This window comes from Sminthopsis crassicaudata, chromosome 3, assembly GCF_048593235.1.
Source record: "Sminthopsis crassicaudata isolate SCR6 chromosome 3, ASM4859323v1, whole genome shotgun sequence".
Lineage (NCBI taxonomy): Eukaryota > Metazoa > Chordata > Mammalia > Dasyuromorphia > Dasyuridae > Sminthopsis > Sminthopsis crassicaudata.
The window spans coordinates 299,764,311-299,783,888 of NC_133619.1; the positions used below are offsets into that span (position 1 = coordinate 299,764,311).

General features: G+C 35.0%; 1 protein-coding gene across 1 annotated transcript in view; it reads left to right on the top strand.

Annotated features, from left to right (window-relative positions):
- SH3KBP1 (SH3 domain containing kinase binding protein 1) overlaps positions 1–19,578 on the top strand; it is a 445,745-nt gene that overhangs the window by 168,905 nt on the left and 257,262 nt on the right. The window contains 1 exon segment of the mRNA XM_074300969.1: positions 6,399–6,522. Within this exon segment, the coding sequence (XP_074157070.1) occupies positions 6,399–6,522 (124 nt within the window).

Here is a 19,578-nt window from a genome sequence, read left to right on the forward strand (position 1 = left end):
TACTTTGAGATTCTTGACCTTTTGTTTAGATAGATATGTAAAAAACCCTTTTTTTGGGTAGTTATTTAATGTGGTACCAAATCTGCAAATTCACTTATGATAAAAAATGACAATAATAAATAAAATGAAAATATTAAAACAATCCAAATACAAATAAGTGATCAATCATAGATTTTGAGTTAAAGGAAGGGAAAAAGGGAAAGAAACAAGCATTTATTAAATGTCTACTATGTACAAACACTGTCCTAAAGCCTATTTGATCCTTATAACAACTTTGGGAGGTAGGTGTTGTTATTATTATCCTCATTTTATAGATGAAGAAACAAGCCAATTGTCAAATATTTAGATTTGAATTCATGTTTTCCTCACTTTAGCACTAGTACTGTATACTCTGGGCTACCCAGTTGGCATAAAGGTACCTTAAAGGATACCTTAAAGACCTTCCAATTAAGTTTCCTCATTCTCAAGATTTAGAAACTGAGATATCAAGGGTTTGTTACCCAAACTCATGTAATGATAAGTCTACTTAACCATACTGTTGCTGACCTTCCTAATGAGACCCCCCTCCATTTATCGCTATTGGCTTTTGGTTTCTGTTTTCTGCACTTGTACACTGGATGGAGGACCTTATTTCTTTTGGTTTTAATCATTAGTATATTTGCTGGGATTTATATGGACTGGGCTTCCCTGTGACCTTTTGTACTCCCATTTTAACTATCTACAACAAAAGATCATATTTGATTTTGATATGATGGGGGTATGTTTTTTTGGAGGTGATCCTGATTTGGTGTTTTGAATCAAATTATTCAATAGCCAAATATTGTCAAATATTTATGGGTGAAATTTTTGATCCAGAAATTTTGACTTAGAGTCTCATCTCCTACTTTTGGGACAGGAATTTAGAGGTGACATTAAGAGTTTTTGAGATTCAGATTTAAGAATTAAATCCAGGAGGCTGGTCTCAAATTAGGTTCCAGCATACTTCTACTTTGGGATCTCTTGGGGACTCTTGTAGATACAGGGTTGAATAATATTCTAGTTTCAGGGTTTTAGGGTTTTTTAAAAGGTGAATTCCATGGAATTCAGAACTATGTAGATCAGTATACCATAAAAAAATCCTCTCCCAACAGATTAAAAAATTATGTTTGCAATAACTCATACATCTTGGATATTCTCTCAAAATAATGCTTTTAAATGCATAAAATAAAGGCAGTTGTTGTTGAAGTAAATAGAATACTGGTCCTCAAATCCAGGACCAATCCTCTATACACTATATCACCAGCTGCCTTTAAAAAAAAAAAAAAAGGAAAAGAAAAGAAAAGAAAAGAAAAAGTTACTGCTATAGAGAAGTTCACTGTTTGATTACTATGGGATATCCTATTCAAGATGTCCAGTAGGTATTTGGAGGAAGTGCAAGACTGAAGGTCAGCTTAGTAGTTAGGAGTGGATAAGTAAATTTGAGGATCATCAGCAAAGACATAATTGTATTTATGGGAATTTATAAGCTCCCCAAGAGAAATCACCCTGGACAGGAATTAGCTTTCAGCACCTTCATTTTCACTTGTCAACTAGTAATAAATTTTCCTAGCACATATTACATTCCAAAGAATGATATGATAGAAACTTTCCTGAAGAAGAAAAGAATCAACAAGGTTTGAAACAAAGCAGTGTTTGCCTGCTTAGTCTTCCAGCAATCCACTGAAATGAATCACTTCCTATGTCTTTCAAAACCTCTTTTAGCCAGTGACAGCATTAAGAAAAATCAATTATTGGGTTCTCCCATAGTTAGTTAGTCAGCATTTATTGAGACTATAGTGAACTAGCCACTAAGCTAAGTGCTGGAATACAAGGAAAGGCAAACTCTCATTTCTAATGGGGAGAACATAACATACAAATTACTGTATACAGACAAAATAGGTGCAGGGCAAATTGGGGCCTGGTCTCAGAGGGAAGACAGTAAGATGTAAGAGAACTGGGAAAGGCTTCTTGTAGAAGGTAAGACTATTTAGGAGAATATAGGAAACAGTGACAGAGTATTTTGGGATTTAATGGACCAAAAAGAAAAGTTTCTGAGGGTATCTTATGTTTGGCACCTGGTTCTTTAGCATTCAGGCCATTTAATTGTTCAATGATCACTCATTTCAAACTTGTTACTTGTCAACAGCATTCGCTATACATCTTTACTTAATTGGTGCGTTTTTGTGAGAACTTATTGCTTCCGCTACTTGCACGGGCTATAGTTATCATTCTGTTGCTCATGTAATTTGTCCATGGTCACACAGGTAACAAATAGAAAAAGCCAGAATTAGAATCCAGGTTTTCTGACACCTGATTCAGGGCTACACCACAGAGTGCATCTGTGTGGATTGCAGTACATGTTTGACTACAAAAGGAAAAACTGTTTTTTTTTTTTTTTTTTTTTTTTTTTTTTTTTAATTCTTCTCCAAAGATTCAACCTGCAAAAAGAATGGAAACCCAGCTGGTGTTTGGCTTTACTCCTTGATAGATAATAGACTGCTTGCCATAGCTATAAACTTTATCTCAATGTGATCCAGGCATTTTAAAAATAACTTCTCCCACTGTGTCATCAGCCAAGGAGGGAACAGGTCCTACCCTGAAGTATTACTCTGAAAGGCAGGTGCTACAACTCTAGAACTGTCCACACACAAATAAAACACTGTGTGATACCTGATGATGGCCCAGATTTATCTGTCTCTGTGTTAGAAAGGAGGCTATTTGGACCACAGGAATTTAACTTGAAGCCTCAGAGCTAGAATGAGCCAGCTGTTGCCTAATTTTTCTAGTGATCAAAGTGGAAAATGATGAGGCTGTTTTGAATAGACCCAATGACCATAAATTTAGATATGCTACTAATATCATCCAGCATTGTGTATAAAATCAGTATGAAGTAGTTCTTCTAATCTGTGCCATACATCTGTGTGGATCTTTATCCTCTTCTAGAATCTGACTCTAGGATTTGTTTTGCAGTGATAAGGTATTGTGAGGGGTAAAGCACCAGGTAGGGTTTGGAGAGACCCAAGTCCTACTTAGTCTTTGTTGCTAGCCCACTGGTTCATTTATTTTTATTGCATAGAAGAGTGGAATTATGTGAAGTAATGTGAAATAATTGTTAGAATAGGAAGATTTTAAAACTAAGAGTCTAAGAATATGATTAGTCAGTTCTAGTTATCTGAGAGGAATTGAGAACAGCCCATGAGTCACTCCAAAAGCATTTATTAAATCATTACTGGATGCCAGGCATTGTGCTGTGTACTTAGGATACAGATTGTTGAAAATACAGTTTCTGCCCTCAAGGAGGTCACATTCTAATGGGGAAGATACCATGGAAACAACTAGATTTCCATTTCCGTTTATAAGATACAATATATATCTGTGTAATGGAATTGTGTGTGTGTGTGTGTGTGTGTGTGTGTGTGTGTGTGTGTGTGTGTGTGTGTGTGTGAGTCTGTGTCTCTGTGTGTAGTGTAAATGAGAAGTATTGGTAGTAATAGCAGAAAGAGAATAGAAGAGCCTTCTGCAGAAGATGGGATCTGAGCTGTGTCTAGATGGAAGCCAGAAGACAGAATTGCAGGAGGGAGAATATTCCCATGGTGTGAAGCAACCTTTATGAATGTATGGGATCTGGAGGTGATATGTCTTTTGGGAGGGACAACAAGGGCAATGTTGCTGGATTCTAGAGTTCCATGGAAGAGATCTAAGTAGAAAAAGGCTGGAAAGGCAGGAAGAGCCAGGTTATGAAGGATTTTAAAAGCCAAGTCCAGGATTTTATATTTGATTCTGTAGAAGTCACTGGAGAGTCATTTGGGTAATGTGGTCAGATCTACACTTTAGAATGAGTTTAGCAACTGAAAACAGTGAAAAACTGAAACAGGATCACTTTTGTAAAAAGTGGTTAGTGATATTGGTCAAATCACTTTTTCATGAACCTTAGTTTCTTTGTCTGTAAAATGAGGGGAATCTGACTAGATGATCTTTAGGGATCCTTTTCAGCTTTCTTTTTTAATTTTAAATGTGTTGCTATCTTTTGTGTTTATGTCACCTAAATTTCCCACTGTATTCTTCTTCCTTTTTCTCTTCCCCTCCTAGGAAGCCATCTCCTATAATAAAGGAAAAAGGGGGGAAATCAGTCACTGCCTTGGATACCGTCTGAGAATCTATGAAATTTTCAATATCTATAGAGCCCTCCCTGTGAAGAGATCAGAGGGAATTTTTTTCTTAAATCTTTGCTTGGGAGCAAACTTGTTGTGTGTGTACGTTTGCAACATTTACTTTCATTTGTGTGTGTAGTTGTCTTTTTCCATTTATGTTACTGTAGGCCTTGTGCATATTGTTTTCCTAGTTCTCTAGCTCAGCCTTTCTATTATTGTGTGAACTGCTTTACCATCTTAGTAAAAAATCCAGGAATCCAACATGCCCTGATTTCCCATCCCATACTTTCTTTCCTTAAAAAAAAAAATTCATTACCTATTTCATTTTAATGAGTGGATGACTGAGTATTGTGATACCATGAGCTGAAACATTGGGGAAGGATAGAAGAAATTTTTCTCATGGTGTCAGAAGCTGTTTAAGAGAGATGCATTATTTGTCCTCAAAGCTGCCGTTCTGTGTTTCACAGTTTGTCAATTAAGTCAGTAAAGTAAGTTAGTAAAGCACTTATTACGTTTGGACATTCTGCTTAGTACTAGGAAGGCAAAAATAGCCCCTGCTCTCAAGGATCTTACATTGAAATGAAGGAGATAATATGCAGATAAATGAGGTAATGTAAGATTAGAGTGGCTTAAGGTAAAAAGTTTCTAGCCCATTGTGCAGTTGTGGAAAAATGTCCCATGAGTTTAAGGGATGTAATGTTTTGTGGCTACAAATGTCACAATGTCACTGTAGTCCATACATTTGCTATAACCCAATTGCTAAGTAGTAAGAGAAGCACACAAGGAATTAGTATTGAGAGAAGTCCCAGTGGATTGACCTTAGAATCCTTGGTGGCCAGCATCACTGACAAACATCATATTAGACTGAGTTTGTGGCTGAAGGGGTACCCTAGTAAGTACATAAATAACTTCATAGTTCCACACACGGGTTAGAAACTTGGTTCTTGGGGCCACGTCTGGTATTTTTTTCCCCTTTGCTGGTTACATATTGCCCCTTTTGTTTTGTTCAGATATGTTCTTATTTTATAAAGGCATAGTTTTATTTTTACAGGTAGTTTGACACATTGTAACCATGTTAAAACCTCAGCATTCATGATGAAGTCCTATGACTGTAACAACTAAACAGGGGAGAGGCAGGAAGTCACACTCGTCATCCTATGCTTTGCCCATAAAATTATAGTAAATGTTTAAAATTAAAATGTTTTTTAAATGAGGATCTAAAAGGAGGAGTATTAGTCTACAAATGAATCTCAGTTACTTGCAATAAAGAAAGAAACCATTGTAAGCATCATTTTTTTTTTTTTTCCCCAAAGTAGATGCCCAGGATCACAAAGCTAAGTATCTTAGGCTAAGTTGGAACTCCTCAGAGTTTTCTGAGTACTCTATAACTTCTGTAACCTAGCTGCCTTCAGTCATCATGAAAATCAATATTTTTACTTAATTTTTTTTTTCATCTAACTTGGAATTAAGTACTGAGAGGTAGTCTGTGATTATGTCATTTGAGCTCAGTTATCTTGTCAGAAAACTCCCTAAAACTATATATTGCTGATAGTTTGCCTGTTTCTATTGCTAGAAGGAATTTCCACACTGGAAATTCCCTACTCCCAATAAAAAAGTTCAAAAACCAGTCTTTATGTCTTTGCTAACTGTATATAAATTCTAATAGAGTATTATTTACCATGATTCCCTGGTTAGTATAATACTATATACAGTGCTAATGATTTAGAATGCACTTCTTGCCCACATGGTCACCTTATGGCTTCAATAAATGGTGTGTACTCTTTGGGAGGTTGTAAAGTATTGACAGTCTCTTTCGGCATGACTCTGACAGGTCTCAGGATTTCCAATTTTAAAAAAGCAAAAATAAATGGTCCTGACCACACAATAAATGGCATCGGGCTAATTCATTTATTTGTAAACCACAGCCTTAGCAGATGGCCTCTGAGGTCCTTTCTTCCTCCAGATTCATGACCTCGGTCATGTATTAATCACATCCTTGCAATCATCAGTTTTCTGTTTCATAAGACCCTCTTTCAAGTAGATAAAACAACTTGGGTGAGAAAAACGTTGGAAAGAACATGTGTTGGTCTCAAGTCTTGCAAGTCAGGGTTATTGTAGTTCACAAGTAGAATGTTTTTGGAAGGAAGAGGCTTAAAGTACTCAATGAGATATCCTAAAATTTCAAAGTAGCCCTCTTTTTTTTTTTTTTTTTTTTTTAAATCCCCACAGGAGATAAAGAAGGAGATGAAGAAAGAAATCCTTTCCAGCAAGCCTCCCGAGAAGCCCATGCAGGAAGTGTCCAATGGAAGCTCTTTGCTGTCTTCTGACACAATTATAAGAACTAACAAAAGAGGTATGACAAGAGTTGCTGCATAATGTGAATCACTTAGTTAACTTAATTATTATCCTCTCAAATAGATTATTGAATTTTTGATTTCCAAAAGTTAAATAAAATGCACTTAGAAAAATATTTTCATTATGATAATAGAAAAAAGTCAACTGCAAACAAATCCATCCAAATGAAAGATGATCTGGAGACAATGTTCAAAGGACTTCTCTGGCAGTAGAGAGGAGGAGTGATGAAGGGAGCATTCCTTTAGTGTTTTTTTTTTTTAAAAGCTCTGAGATTATTTTCTATATCTCTTTATGAAAAACCATTTGGACAAATGAATTAACTTTCAACTGAGTAAGGATATACAAATACAATTGGACACAGTATCAGATGAGAGAAAAGTGCTTTATAAAATATTGAGCCTATGAATATTGCCTAAAATAATAATGATTATTTTATAATACCAGAATTTTATGTGCCATACTCATTTGTGCTAAAGTCAAAGGACTTCTTAGCATTATGCTGGCTTTGTCCTTCTGAATGTTTTTCTTCTGGGCACTGAGGCAGCATGTAAGTGGATATATTTAGTGCATAGTACCTTGTTTAACATTCATTAGCAATTCTTGGCAATGAGCTTCCTATCTCTAGGGATCTTCAAGCAGAAGCTGGATGAACACTTGTTGGGAATGTGGGTGGATGGCTGTTCTCCATTTGGGTTAAGGGTTGAACCAGATGGCTGTGAGATCTCTTGTAACCTCTTCTGATTCTGTGTTATTGCTTTATTTTTTGTTAAGCTTTCAGTTACAAGTTTGTGGTAGTTAATTTTCTGTTATGTACACGTATATTTTTATACAAGTATGTGCATGTAATCTGTTCTTTATTTGACTTGCTTTGTTTCAAAGATAGAAGACTTTGAGATCATTCAGAAGATACTGCCTATTTCCAGTATATTATATTAGAGTGCTCTATATCTATCTATGTATCTATGTATCTTTCCTACCTTTTATCCCTATCTATCTCTCTATCTATCCCTGTCTGTCTATCTATCTATCTATCCTCAGTTTTTTCTTCTTTCAGCCTTTGTCAACATAAATTCAGTATCCATTAGATGGAGAGCCCTGTAAGTAGTTACAAAGGAAGTAGAAGACACTAAAGGTAGTGTCTCAGAAGTCCCTTAATTATATATATAAAAAAATAGTGATTCCATCACTAAAAAAACTAAGACACAAGAGGGTTTTGAACCTGGGTTCAGGAGGATTATGAACTTGGATTGGGGGAAAAAATTTGCATCTTTAATATAATTGGTTTCCTTTGTATTGCCTGTGTTTTTTATTTTAAACAATTAAAAACATTATACTGAGGAGTCCATATTTAGACACACACACACACACACACACACACACACACACACACACACATACACACACAGTTAAGAACCTTTGATAGAGAAGAAAAAAGACAAGTTTACATAATGATGGGGGGTAGAAAAAGATAGTCAATGGCTGTCAGTCTCTTTTTTGTATAGTGCTCTAGATATTGGTGGTATATCTGTGTCTCTTCCTGCCTCCCCTCCCTTCCTATCCATCCCTATTCCCCTTTTTAGTCTAATTCCTTTCTTACTTAACACACTCTCTCAGCCTCCCCTCCACCTCTCAGCTGTTCTGGTTAGCATTTCCTTTTCAGACATGTTCAGAATGAATATTTGCTCCCTAGTTGCTAGAAGCTGTAGTGTTTATATTTTGCATTTAAAAGTTTCATGCTGCAGAGTAGGAGTCTCTTGGTTGTAAGAATTAGTATTATACTGTAAGTGGAAACCACAGACCTGCAGAAAGCATGACTCAATACAGTCTTGAGAATTGGTTTCATAATTCTAGAGGCTTGAAAAAAAAATTGGTTCAGGTCTCTAAATTTAATTTGCTACCCACCCACAGTTATCAGTATGTCCTTCCCCTTTCTGGATACTCCTACATTGTTGGTTTTTTTTAACTGTTGTACTTCTGCCTAAAAGTACACTCAAGCTGTGAGGCCTACAAATTCACATCTAAATTAAACAAACATTTATTAGGCACCTGCTATGTGAAATTAAATCTGAATCAGTTTAAACTGAATCTGTATGGGAGGGAACAGTTTTCTTTGATGAGTGGTACAGTGATTACAAAGCCCAGTTTGGAGTCAGGAAGACTTGAAGCCTCAGATATTTACTAGCTCTGTGGCCTCTGTCTGCCTCAGTTTCCTCAACTGTAAAATGAGAATTATAGCAGCATTTACTTCAGGTTTCTTGTGAGAATTAAATGAGATACTCTTTGTGAAGTGGTTAGCACAGTGTCTGGTACATATTTTGTTGTTGTTTAGTCATTTTTTCAATTGTGTTTTACTCTGTGATCCCTTTTGGGGTTTTCTTGGGGAAGATACTGTACTGGTTTGCCATTTCCTTCTCCAATTCATTTTACAAAAGAATAAACTGTGGCCAACAAGTTTAAGTGATAATAGTTCCTGTATAAAATACCTAATCTCTTTACTCCTTCCCTATTTTAGAAGTTCTTTAACCTTTCATGTGTTTGTAAGCCATTCTGGCAGTCTTGTAAAACCTATGTATCTCTTTCTTCTCATAACAGTATTTTTAACTACATAGAATAAAATATAGCTCCAACCTGTTGCCAAGGCCTATTGATTTCACCTTGGCAACATCTCTCAAATACATCCCTTTCTTTCCTCTGATACTGCCATCATTCTAGTGCAGGCCCTTATCATCTCACATCTCAATTATTGTTATACCCTGCTGGTGGGTCTGTCTGCCTCAAATCTTTCCCCACTTTAATCCATCTTTCATTCAACCTCTAAAGTGATTTTCCGAAAGAGCAGGTCTAACTACGCTTTATAAACTCCAGTGGCTCCCTCCTGCTTTCAGATCAAGTATAAAACCCTCTGTTTAGCTATTTATAACGTAGCCCCTTCTTGCCTTTCTAGGCTTATACCTTAAACCCAACATATACTCTTTGATCCAGTGATATTGGCCATAAACTTCACAGTCTACCTCTTGACTTTGGGTATTTTTCCTGGCTGTCCCCCAGGCCTGGAATTTCTCCTTGCTCATCTCTGCCCACTAACCTTCCTGAGTGCCTTAACTAAATCCCATCTTCTACAAGAAGTATTTCTGAACCCCTCTTTATTCTAGTGGCTTTTCTCCTAATTAGTTTCTATTTACCCGGGGTATCACTTGTTTTTACATATTTGTTTGCATGCTGTTTCCTCTATTGGATTGTAACCTCCTTGAGGGAAGGGACTGTCTCAACCTCTTTTTCTTTTCTTCTTTTTAATGGTATTTTATTTTTCCAAATACATGCAAAGATAATTTTTGACATTCGCTTTTGAAAAACCTTGTGTTCCAAATTTTTTCTTCCTCTCCTTTCCTTTCCTTCCTCTCCAACATAGCAAGCAATCTGATTAAAAAAAAAAACAACTTTAAATATGTGCAATTCTTTGAAACATATTTCCATATTTGGCTATCTCTTTTTCTATCCCTAGTGTCAAAAACAGTGCCTATCACAAAATAGGGGATTAGTAAATTTTCTGTTGACTGATTACAAAGGAAATCGATTATATTGATAAAGTTGTATTTTTTTTTCTTATGCAAGTTCACAGATCTCCTCCCCCACTCCTCCAAGTCCTTCCAGTCTGTCCATTGTCTTCTAGATCATAGATCTCAGATAAAGAATCCTTGATATGGAAGAAAAATTTAACCAGTCCCAGATATCCATGAGCTTATGTTCTCATAGGAGAGATGAAACATTTGTAAATAGTTGTAATAATTAAAATACAACACAAATAGTTATAATAAAATTTACAGTGCAAAGAAAGGGACAAGATGCAGAAGAAAGAAAATGAGTTTGAAGTCTAAGGACCTGGGTTCAAATAACTGCCAATGGATGATGGAGCAAGTTCCTTCAATTCTTGGTTTTCTCATCTGATTGGAATAAATCTCTCTTCTGTGGAAGGTGATCCTGGGAGGTCAGGTGGAATGACCTAAAGGAAGGAAAGATCATTTTTGGCTAAGAGGGAGAATGATGGTGCCTGTGTTGGATCTTGAAGGAAGGAAAGGATTTCCATAGGTAGCAATGTGGAGGAGATGTTCCCTGCATGGAGGAAGGGCCAAGTGGAGGGCCAAGAAGAGGTCAAGAAATTGCTAATGATTCTGCGTGGTTAAAGCAAGGATTGTTAACCTGGATCTAAGAATCTTTTTTTTTTTTTTTTTTTTTTTTTTTTTTTTTAATTTTGATAACTGTGTATGTAATTGATTTCTTTAAAAATTTTACTCCTAAATATCTGTACCAATTACTATGACATATTATACACACTGCTTTCAGCACTCAACTCCCAAACTTATAGCATAATAACATCATAGGATTTAGATCTAGAAAAACCTCTGAAATCATCTAGGTCAAGGAGACTTCTCTTAATAATATTTTTATTTTTTATAATTACATGAAAATATAGTTTTTAGCATTCATTTTTGAAAGATTTTGATTTCCACATTTTTCTCCTTTGGTCCTTTCCCCCTCTCCTGCCCAAGATAGAAGGCAAACTGATATAGGTTATACATGTACCATGATGTTAAACAAATTTCCATATTAGTCATGTTGTGAAAGAAAAAACCACGGAAAGGAAAAAACAAAAAAGTGAAAATAATTTTCTTCAATCTATATTCAGTTAGAGCAAGGGTTTTTAATGTGGAATTCATGAACTTGTTTTTAAGTAATGTTTTTAATATGAATTCAATATAATTGTTTTTCTTAGTCATCTTTTGTATTTCATTTTATGAATTTACAAACATAATTTTGAGAAGGGCTCTATTGGATTCATCAAATTGTCCAAGGATCCATGACACACAAAGGACTCCTGAGGCAGATCAAATGAAATAAGCATTTAACATAACTATACATGGAAGATAGTACCTGCTATTGAAGTTTTTCTTTCCTTTCCCCTTCTTTAGACCATAGAGGCTTAAACAGGGATAGTAAGAAGTTGTGTAAACATAATTAGTAACCTGAAATGAAGGCCTAAGAGCCTTACATAGATATTATAGATAAAAATATTTAAATAGTTAAAATAAGAGTGGAAGTAACTTTTCTCACAATTGTTTCTATTTCTCAAGAATTTGATATTTGGCTCAGGAAAACCAGGCTTAGATACCTCCCTAGATACTTAGTAACTTTACAACCTTCTCTGTAACCTCTCTGGGTCTCAGTTTACTTATCTGTAAAATAATATGGCCTGACCCTTGCAGTTCTAAGTTTACAATCTGTGAACTAAAAATGGCTTCTCTACTCCTTACAAAGATTCTCATCAAAACAACAACAAAAAAAGGCAGTAGAATGTATTAAATTTCTTTTTCATTCAATGCTACTTTTGTTTAGGGCCTAACTCAGCCTGATGCTCAGTAAGACCATCCTAATTTCTTTTGGACTCTAGATTTAATGGAGACAAATAACAGTGTGCCAGTATTCCAGAGACTAAGCACATTGTGGACCATCTGTAAATATCAAACAATTAAAAAACAATCTTTGTTTTGTTCCAGGCTCATCACTGACTCACTGTGTCACCTGGGCCAGACATAAATCTCTAGTTGTTTGGGGACAGGGTTGAAGTGAAGCATTGTGCAAAAGGGACCAATGACTAGATTTTGTCCCTACCCCCACTAACTCAAGACTAACAGTATTCTAGTACTACTGATAATAAATCAAAGTAAGTAGATTGATTGGCCCTGTCAGATCAGATAAATAGATCATTGTGTTGAAGTCAAAAGCTACATTTTTCCCACCCAAATCAATGAAAAAGCATTTCCCTTCCTCAACTCTCCTCACCCCTACCCCCATTAGGGTTAGAGGCTAAATTGGTGGGATTTCTCTAGTAATTAATGAACTCTTTTATCCTCTTGGTCTTAATTTTTTTATATATTAGGTGAATCAGAAACTCTTTATTCTTGATGGATTTTCCTCATAGCAATTTATCCTTAGGAAGGATGGTTTTTTCTATTACTTATTCTTAGATATTCTGGGAGAAATGAATTTTAGAGACTTGACTAGAAATCTATATGCATTCTCATTAGTTTATTTAGATTTACATATTTGAGATGTAGTTAGTATTTAAAATTTCATTTTCCTTTGCTCCATTATCTAGAATGAGCTATAAAGCCCACTGGAATTTGGCAAAAATCCCTATTCCTTTTATTTATCAAAAAAAAAAAAATAGAATTTTATAGTCAAGGTGTGCTGTTTCCTTTATGTGGATCTGTCACTTTGTGTTAGATTTGTATTAGATTTAGCAAAGAGAAATAGAAATCAGTTTCTACTCTCAGTTCTAGATCCTTTCATTAAGTTGCATCTCATATAGCAAAAGGTTTCTTGAATTTGAGTTAGATTTAGCTGGCATCTCCATCTAGTTGTTGCAATAAGTTTTTTGGCATGACAAAACATGATAATCAATGTATTGCCTAACTTTCATGCTTGGAAAATGATAGCCTCCCTCCCCCCATCCCACCCTGGCTCAATCAGAGATAGGTATGAAACCTAAAAGTGAAACCTAAAAATCTAGAGTGGTCACATTTTATGGTAGTTAAAAATAAAGGAAGTTTGAATAAATATTTATCATAATAAAAAATAGTTTTGGGGAAAGATTAATTACAACTTTTTCTGTAATACATGCAGATTTCTTCAGTCTTTGTTTAGGGATAGATATAAACAAAAAGAGTTTAAATCTGGGACTACATTAGAATGGATAATGAACAAGTAAATATCCACAGTTGGCTAAGCAGACGTAAATTTTATGTCCTGGTCATTAGGAAGCTGAGGAGTTGTTCTGTTTGTGCAAACACCTGGATCATTTCTAGTACCATGACATGGATCACAGGGAGAGAGCATCTTGCTGAAAATAAACCTTTTATCCAAAGAATAAAACTTGATTTTTTTTTTCCATTTTGGTTTTGTACAATAGCCACCATATTCCAGAAGGTTATTCTAAACTTAAATATGTAACAAATCCAAGCCAGAAAATCTGGACTCTCTCATAATATTACACAGATCCTTAAGTAGAGCCAAATGTCATCCTTATTCATTAGGCAGTGACGCATTTTCTCTTCCTTCTGAGGAAGATTTATTTTCCTTTTTTGCCTGCTTGTAAACCAGTAAAAGAAAATGGTGATTGTTTAAATCTGGGAAAATTGATATCTGGTCAAGCCTGTTTTTGTTTTTTATTTTTTGTTTTCCAAATGGATTCAATTAACTGATGCTGATAAAATGTATGCTAAGGGCTAATGTATATATTTAATAGCATTTTCTCTCAGTTTTTCTATTTTTAAACCAACATGTGAAGGATATATGTAATATTTCCTTTTTTTTTTGTTTGTTTGTTTTGTTTTGTTTTCAATTGAAAATTCTCACTAAGTATAAAAAAGTTTAGATACAGTCTTATAACAGTTAAATATTTTTAAGAATACATTTTATTAATATTTTTTATTTTTATATATTTCCCAGAGCATCTTTCCCATTTCCTTTTCCAGAGACCCACTCCTTAAAACAAAAATTTTATTTTTTTAATAGTAACTCAGGTTGTCTGGACAGTGACAAGGTGAGAATTCACCTAGTAATCCTAACACACTTTTTTTCTTTTCTTTTTTTTTCCACTAAAGCTTTTTATTTACAAAACATGTACATGAGTAATTTTTCAGTATTGACCCTTGCAAAACCTTGTGTACCAAATTTTCTCCTCTTTTCCTCCATCTTTCCCCTAGATGGCAGGTAATCTAGTACATGTTAAATATATTAAAATATATATAAAACAAAATTTTTAAAAAGATCATGATAAAAATAGATAAGCAAAACTTATCAACATATCAGAGAAGTCTGACATTATATGTAGCGTTCTACAGCCCTAGTCTCTAATTGTGCAAAATGAGGGACTCTTTGATTGAGGCTGGACTTCATTATAATTTTGCAGCATTCACTTTTTTTTTTTTTTATCATCTTTTTTTCTCTTCTGTTTACATTGTGATTGTTGGTACCACTTGCCTGCTTTTGCTTATTACACTTTTCATCTGAGCATATAAATCTACCTATGTTTCTCTTTATTCACTGTATTCATCATTTCTTATAGCACAGTTATACTTCATTACATTCACAGACTGCAACTTGGTAGCTATTCCTGAACAGATGGCTTCTAGTTTGTTTCCAGTTCTTTTAAAGTAGTTAAATCTTAGATGATATACTTTGAACATATTTGTTTGGAAAGTCACTGTTTGATTTCTAAACATTTGTTTTGATTAAGAATGTAAAATATCAGCCCAGAGGGCTATAAAATTCTATATATCCTTTGACCAGTAATTCTTAAGAGGTAAAATAGACACCAGAAATAGTAAATATGAAGTAGATTTGGGAGAGCAATTGTTTATAAAAAAGAATAGTATATAAAAATAGCATTACAGAGATTCAGTTCACAACATGGAACAACCATCACAAGCTACCTATCACAGATTACAAAAGGATGCTATGTATTATGTAAATTAATACACAGGAGTTTGGAAGGAAAGGGTTTTTTTGTTGTTTTTTTTTACCAATTAACAAGGGGAAAGAAAAGCTCCCTAGTGAAACTCACGTTAACCATGAAGAGGAAGCCATTAAAGGAAATATGTGAGAGTACACCATTGTCTGTCAGGCTAAATTTATGGAGGAGTTTAGCAGACTAATCCCCAAAAGGGGTTGACAGAGAAAGGCGATTACACCATTGATTAGTGCTAACCCTAAAAGGGTTTTAGCACCCTGAAAGATTAGCTGTAACATGGAGAAAGATGTCATGAAGGGATGGAGCAGAGAAGGGTTAAGAAGAAAGATACCAGGAGTTGGGAAGCCATGGCAGGCTAACCAGAAAAGAGATTTAGTAAAGAGCTATATGTTGGGCAGATGTTTTATAGGGGAAATATAATCTTGGGGTTTTGCCATAACATGACTTCCTGATTAGTTACAATAAGGTGGGGTTTCTTAAGAGCTCCACTTTGGGTGGGATTGTAGTAAAAAATACACCTGAACAAAAGATTATTTGAAAACTAAAGTCTCGAATAAGGTTGAAATGATCTCATCAGTACCTTTCTTGCTTGCTCCTGGGAGTATTATAATTATATCAGTGTTTCACGATCTCCCTGCTATTGCCCACCCATTTGGGCTATTTGAATAAAAGTATTTATAGCAGCTCTTTTTCGAGGTGGCAGAAAATTGAAAGTTGAAGATACGTTTATCATTATCATGACTGAATCAATTGTATATGATTATGATTGAATACTATTATACTATAAGAAATTACAAAGAGAATGGTTTTAGAAAAACCTGGGTAGTCTTAGACAAGCTGATGCAAAGTATTACTGTATACAGTAATAAAAATACAATAAAGGTAATCAACTTTGAAAGACTTTGCTATTCTGATTAATACAATGATCTAAGAAAGGACCAATGATAAAAAGTGCTGTCCCACAGAGATTATTAATGAACTCTGTGTGCAGACTAAAGTATTATGTTTTTTACCTTGATTATTTTTTTGGCTTTTTTTTTTTTTTTTTCTTTTTTTTGCAATTTAGCGAACATAAACATGTTTTGCATGACCTCACATATTAATGAGTAACATATTGTTTGTCTTATTAATGGGTAGGGGAAAGGCTAGGGGAAGGAAGAGAATTTGGATCTCAAAAAAGTTTAAAAAGGAAAAATACATAGAGCTAATACTGAAAAAGTGAATGTCTTAACAGTTAAATATAAAATATCTCCTGACATTTTGTTCTACTGTTCTTGAAAGGAAGTATTTAGGGCTTTGACTACTTAAATACAAGCTGATCCGGTTCTAAATTGCCCATTCCACACAATCTAAATTAAAATTGTTACTGTCTTCTCTAAGAGTTCAGTTTCTTGACTTGTGGTTTGAATTTCACTAGTAACATTATTGATGTGACAAGTTAAATATCTGAGACTGTAGTTGATACTCATTGGTCTGTGTCAAGTACAAGGTTTTATTTCAGGTTTCTAATTTCTTCTTACCTGTTGATTTTTAGATCGGTAACCATCTATTTTGTTTTGAAAAGGAGTCCTATGCCTTCTTCCATTCCTTATATTTTGAGTGATGATTTTTTTTCCTTCTTTTTTTCTCCTTTTGTGGTTATTTTGGTGTTACTTTAAAAAAAGATAACATTCTTTTCATGTCTTTTTCTTTTATGGTGACTCATGGGATGGCACTTGTTTTCTTTGTTCATTGTGAATGTGAACCCACTGCTTGAGTTTCTTGTTGGTTTTATATTTCCTTGTTTCTATTTCTAGTTTATCATGAATTCGATGTTTGGTAAGTCTTCTTGTATTTTGTCCATTATATCCGTTTGCATTTATTATTGTTATATACTCTTTGATATGAAATGTTTTACAATCATTTTATTGGTTATCCTGTTACCTTACTATTTTTCTATGGGTAGACAATCTATTCTTATTATTGTTATTTAAAAATCATTATGTTCTTGCTGTGTACTAGCCTGAACTTCCTTTTAGGGACCTTTACAAGACCAGCTAATTGCTTTTAATATATTACCTATAATAGGTGGTGATCTGTTATTTCAAGTGAGATTTCATTTTTAATAGGCCATTCATTCATAATAATGATTTGGAAACCCAGCCATATAAAAGTATTTTTAAATGAAATCGTTTACTTTTTTTCCATCTCATCCAGACAGGGCATTGATTTAAAGGTTAGACAAATTTAATAAGCATGTATCTTGTTTATACTTATTGAAAGGTGAGCATTGTTAATGCCTGCTACATATCAGGAACTGTGCTTATGGCACTAGGGATACAAAGACCAAAAAAAATAAAAATAAAAAGTAAGCAGTCTGTCAAGATGAGGAATAGGAAGGATACTCAGATAAGTATGATACAAGGTGATAGCTCATCCTATGGTCTGCTGTCAAGGTGAAGAGAAAAGCAAATAAATACTCTAGTAATATTTGAGGAAGAATAGGACATCATTATCTAAGGCAGGAATGGAGCACTTTTTTTCTGCCAACAGCCATTAGGATATTTATAACATCATTTGAGGACCATATAAAATTATCAACTTATAGAACTCAAGTAATGGGAGATTGTATTTAGCTTTTAACTCATCATCACCTGTGGTCTCTTTAGCGAATGATTTCATAGTCCTTATATGGCCTTCAGGCCAGAAGTTCCCTACCTCTTCATCTAGGAGTGTTAAAGAAATCTAAATGGGGGAGGTGATGTGTAGGCTGAATTGTATGAGTCTGAAAGTCTGAAATGAGGAGTGAGATTCAGGTAGGTGGCCTGCATGTGTGCTTGAAGATGGGAGTTAGCATGAGTTTGGGAAACAGAAAACATATTTGCCTTGTGTTTGGTATCCACGAATGGGAGGAATGTGAAATAAGGTAGGTCAGTACTATGCTAGAAAGGGTCTTACATGTCAAACAGCTAAAAGAGTTTGCCTTTTAGCTTAGAGATTAATAATGATGGTTTTGAGTAGGGGTATGAAAAGATTAGATCTGTGTCCTGGGAAGACTATTTTGGCAGCTGCATGAGAGTGGATTGGAGAGGGGAACAGATTATGATTGTCCAGGAGGGCGGAAGAATGATGGTTGTTTGAATAGAGAGAAGGGAATGATGGGCAATAATTTTGTAGAGGTCCCAATCAACTGATTGTACCTTTTGGGGGAGGAGGTGAGGACGGGGAAGAACAGAGCGTCCGAGGTGACATCCCATTTGGATGACTATAGTGGAGTCCTTCTCAGGGTTCCTTGTTAGAAGTCAGATTTGATCTTGTACTTTAATTATGCCTCTGCTACTGACTCTGTGACCCTGGGTAACATGGCTCCTTATAGTGCCTCATTTTCTTTGAATTACTTCTTGAGCTAAATCCATGATTCTGTGATCACTTAAGATAGGAACAACAGACTGGAGTCTGTTGTCCCTTGAAATAATGATAATAGTAGTTAGAATTTATATAGTGCTTTAAGGTTGTAAAGCAAACCTTATTATTTAAAAATAAATAAATAAATGAAAGATATCATTGAGCTTCCCAATAGCCCTGGAAGTAGGTGCTTTACAGATTTTTTGCAGATTAAGCAAACTGAAGCAATTAGAAGTTAATGACTGTGATCACATAGCTAGTAAATATCTGAGGTAGGATTTAGACTTTTAAAAGGCAGGGGGGAGGGGAAAGAAAGTTTCTTGTATAATGATGGGAATTAAAAAAAGATGTATATATAACATTCTCCTTCTCTATCCCACTTTATGTTATAATGGGGGGGAGGGGAAATTTGGTTCCACCATAGGAAGATCTGAGTTTAAATCCTACCTGTTTCTGTCAAAAATACTACCATTCTTCTCATCTCCCAGGTTTGTAACAATTCTGAAGTCCTCACTCACCTTCAACTCACATGTCTAATCAGTTGCCAAATATTGCAACTTCAACCTTTATAACATCACTCACATCTAATCTCTTCCTACTCTTCACAAAGCTTCATTCATTGCCTCATTACCTCTCCATTAGATTATTGCAATATTCTCCTGATGAGTCTCCCTGATTCTTCAGTCCATCCTCTGCTCTGCTTTCAAGGTAATCTTCCCTAAGCATAACTCTGACCATATCAGTCCTTTGCCCAATCATTTTTGGTAGCTTTGTTGCTTCTAAGTTAAAATAGAACTCCCTCTGTATTAACTGAACTGTATAAACTGTATAATCTTTCCTCTCAAGCCTTCCCCTCTTTCTAAATTTGGTATCAAGGATGCTTAGCCTAGGGCCTACACATCGTAGTAGATGCTTAATAAATTCTAGTTGATAGACTGTGTTAGCAGTCATTCTGGCTCACAACCTAAGTTTCATCTTCGGCTCTTCCCTGTACTCTTCTCTCCATCTGTTGCCAAGTCCTAAGGAAGCTACCTTTAAAACACGTGCACGCATCCTTTTCTCCTGTGAGACTGACTCCCACTGTGGTACAGCCCTCATCACCTCTCACTCAGAATATCATAATAATCTTATGGTTCTTCT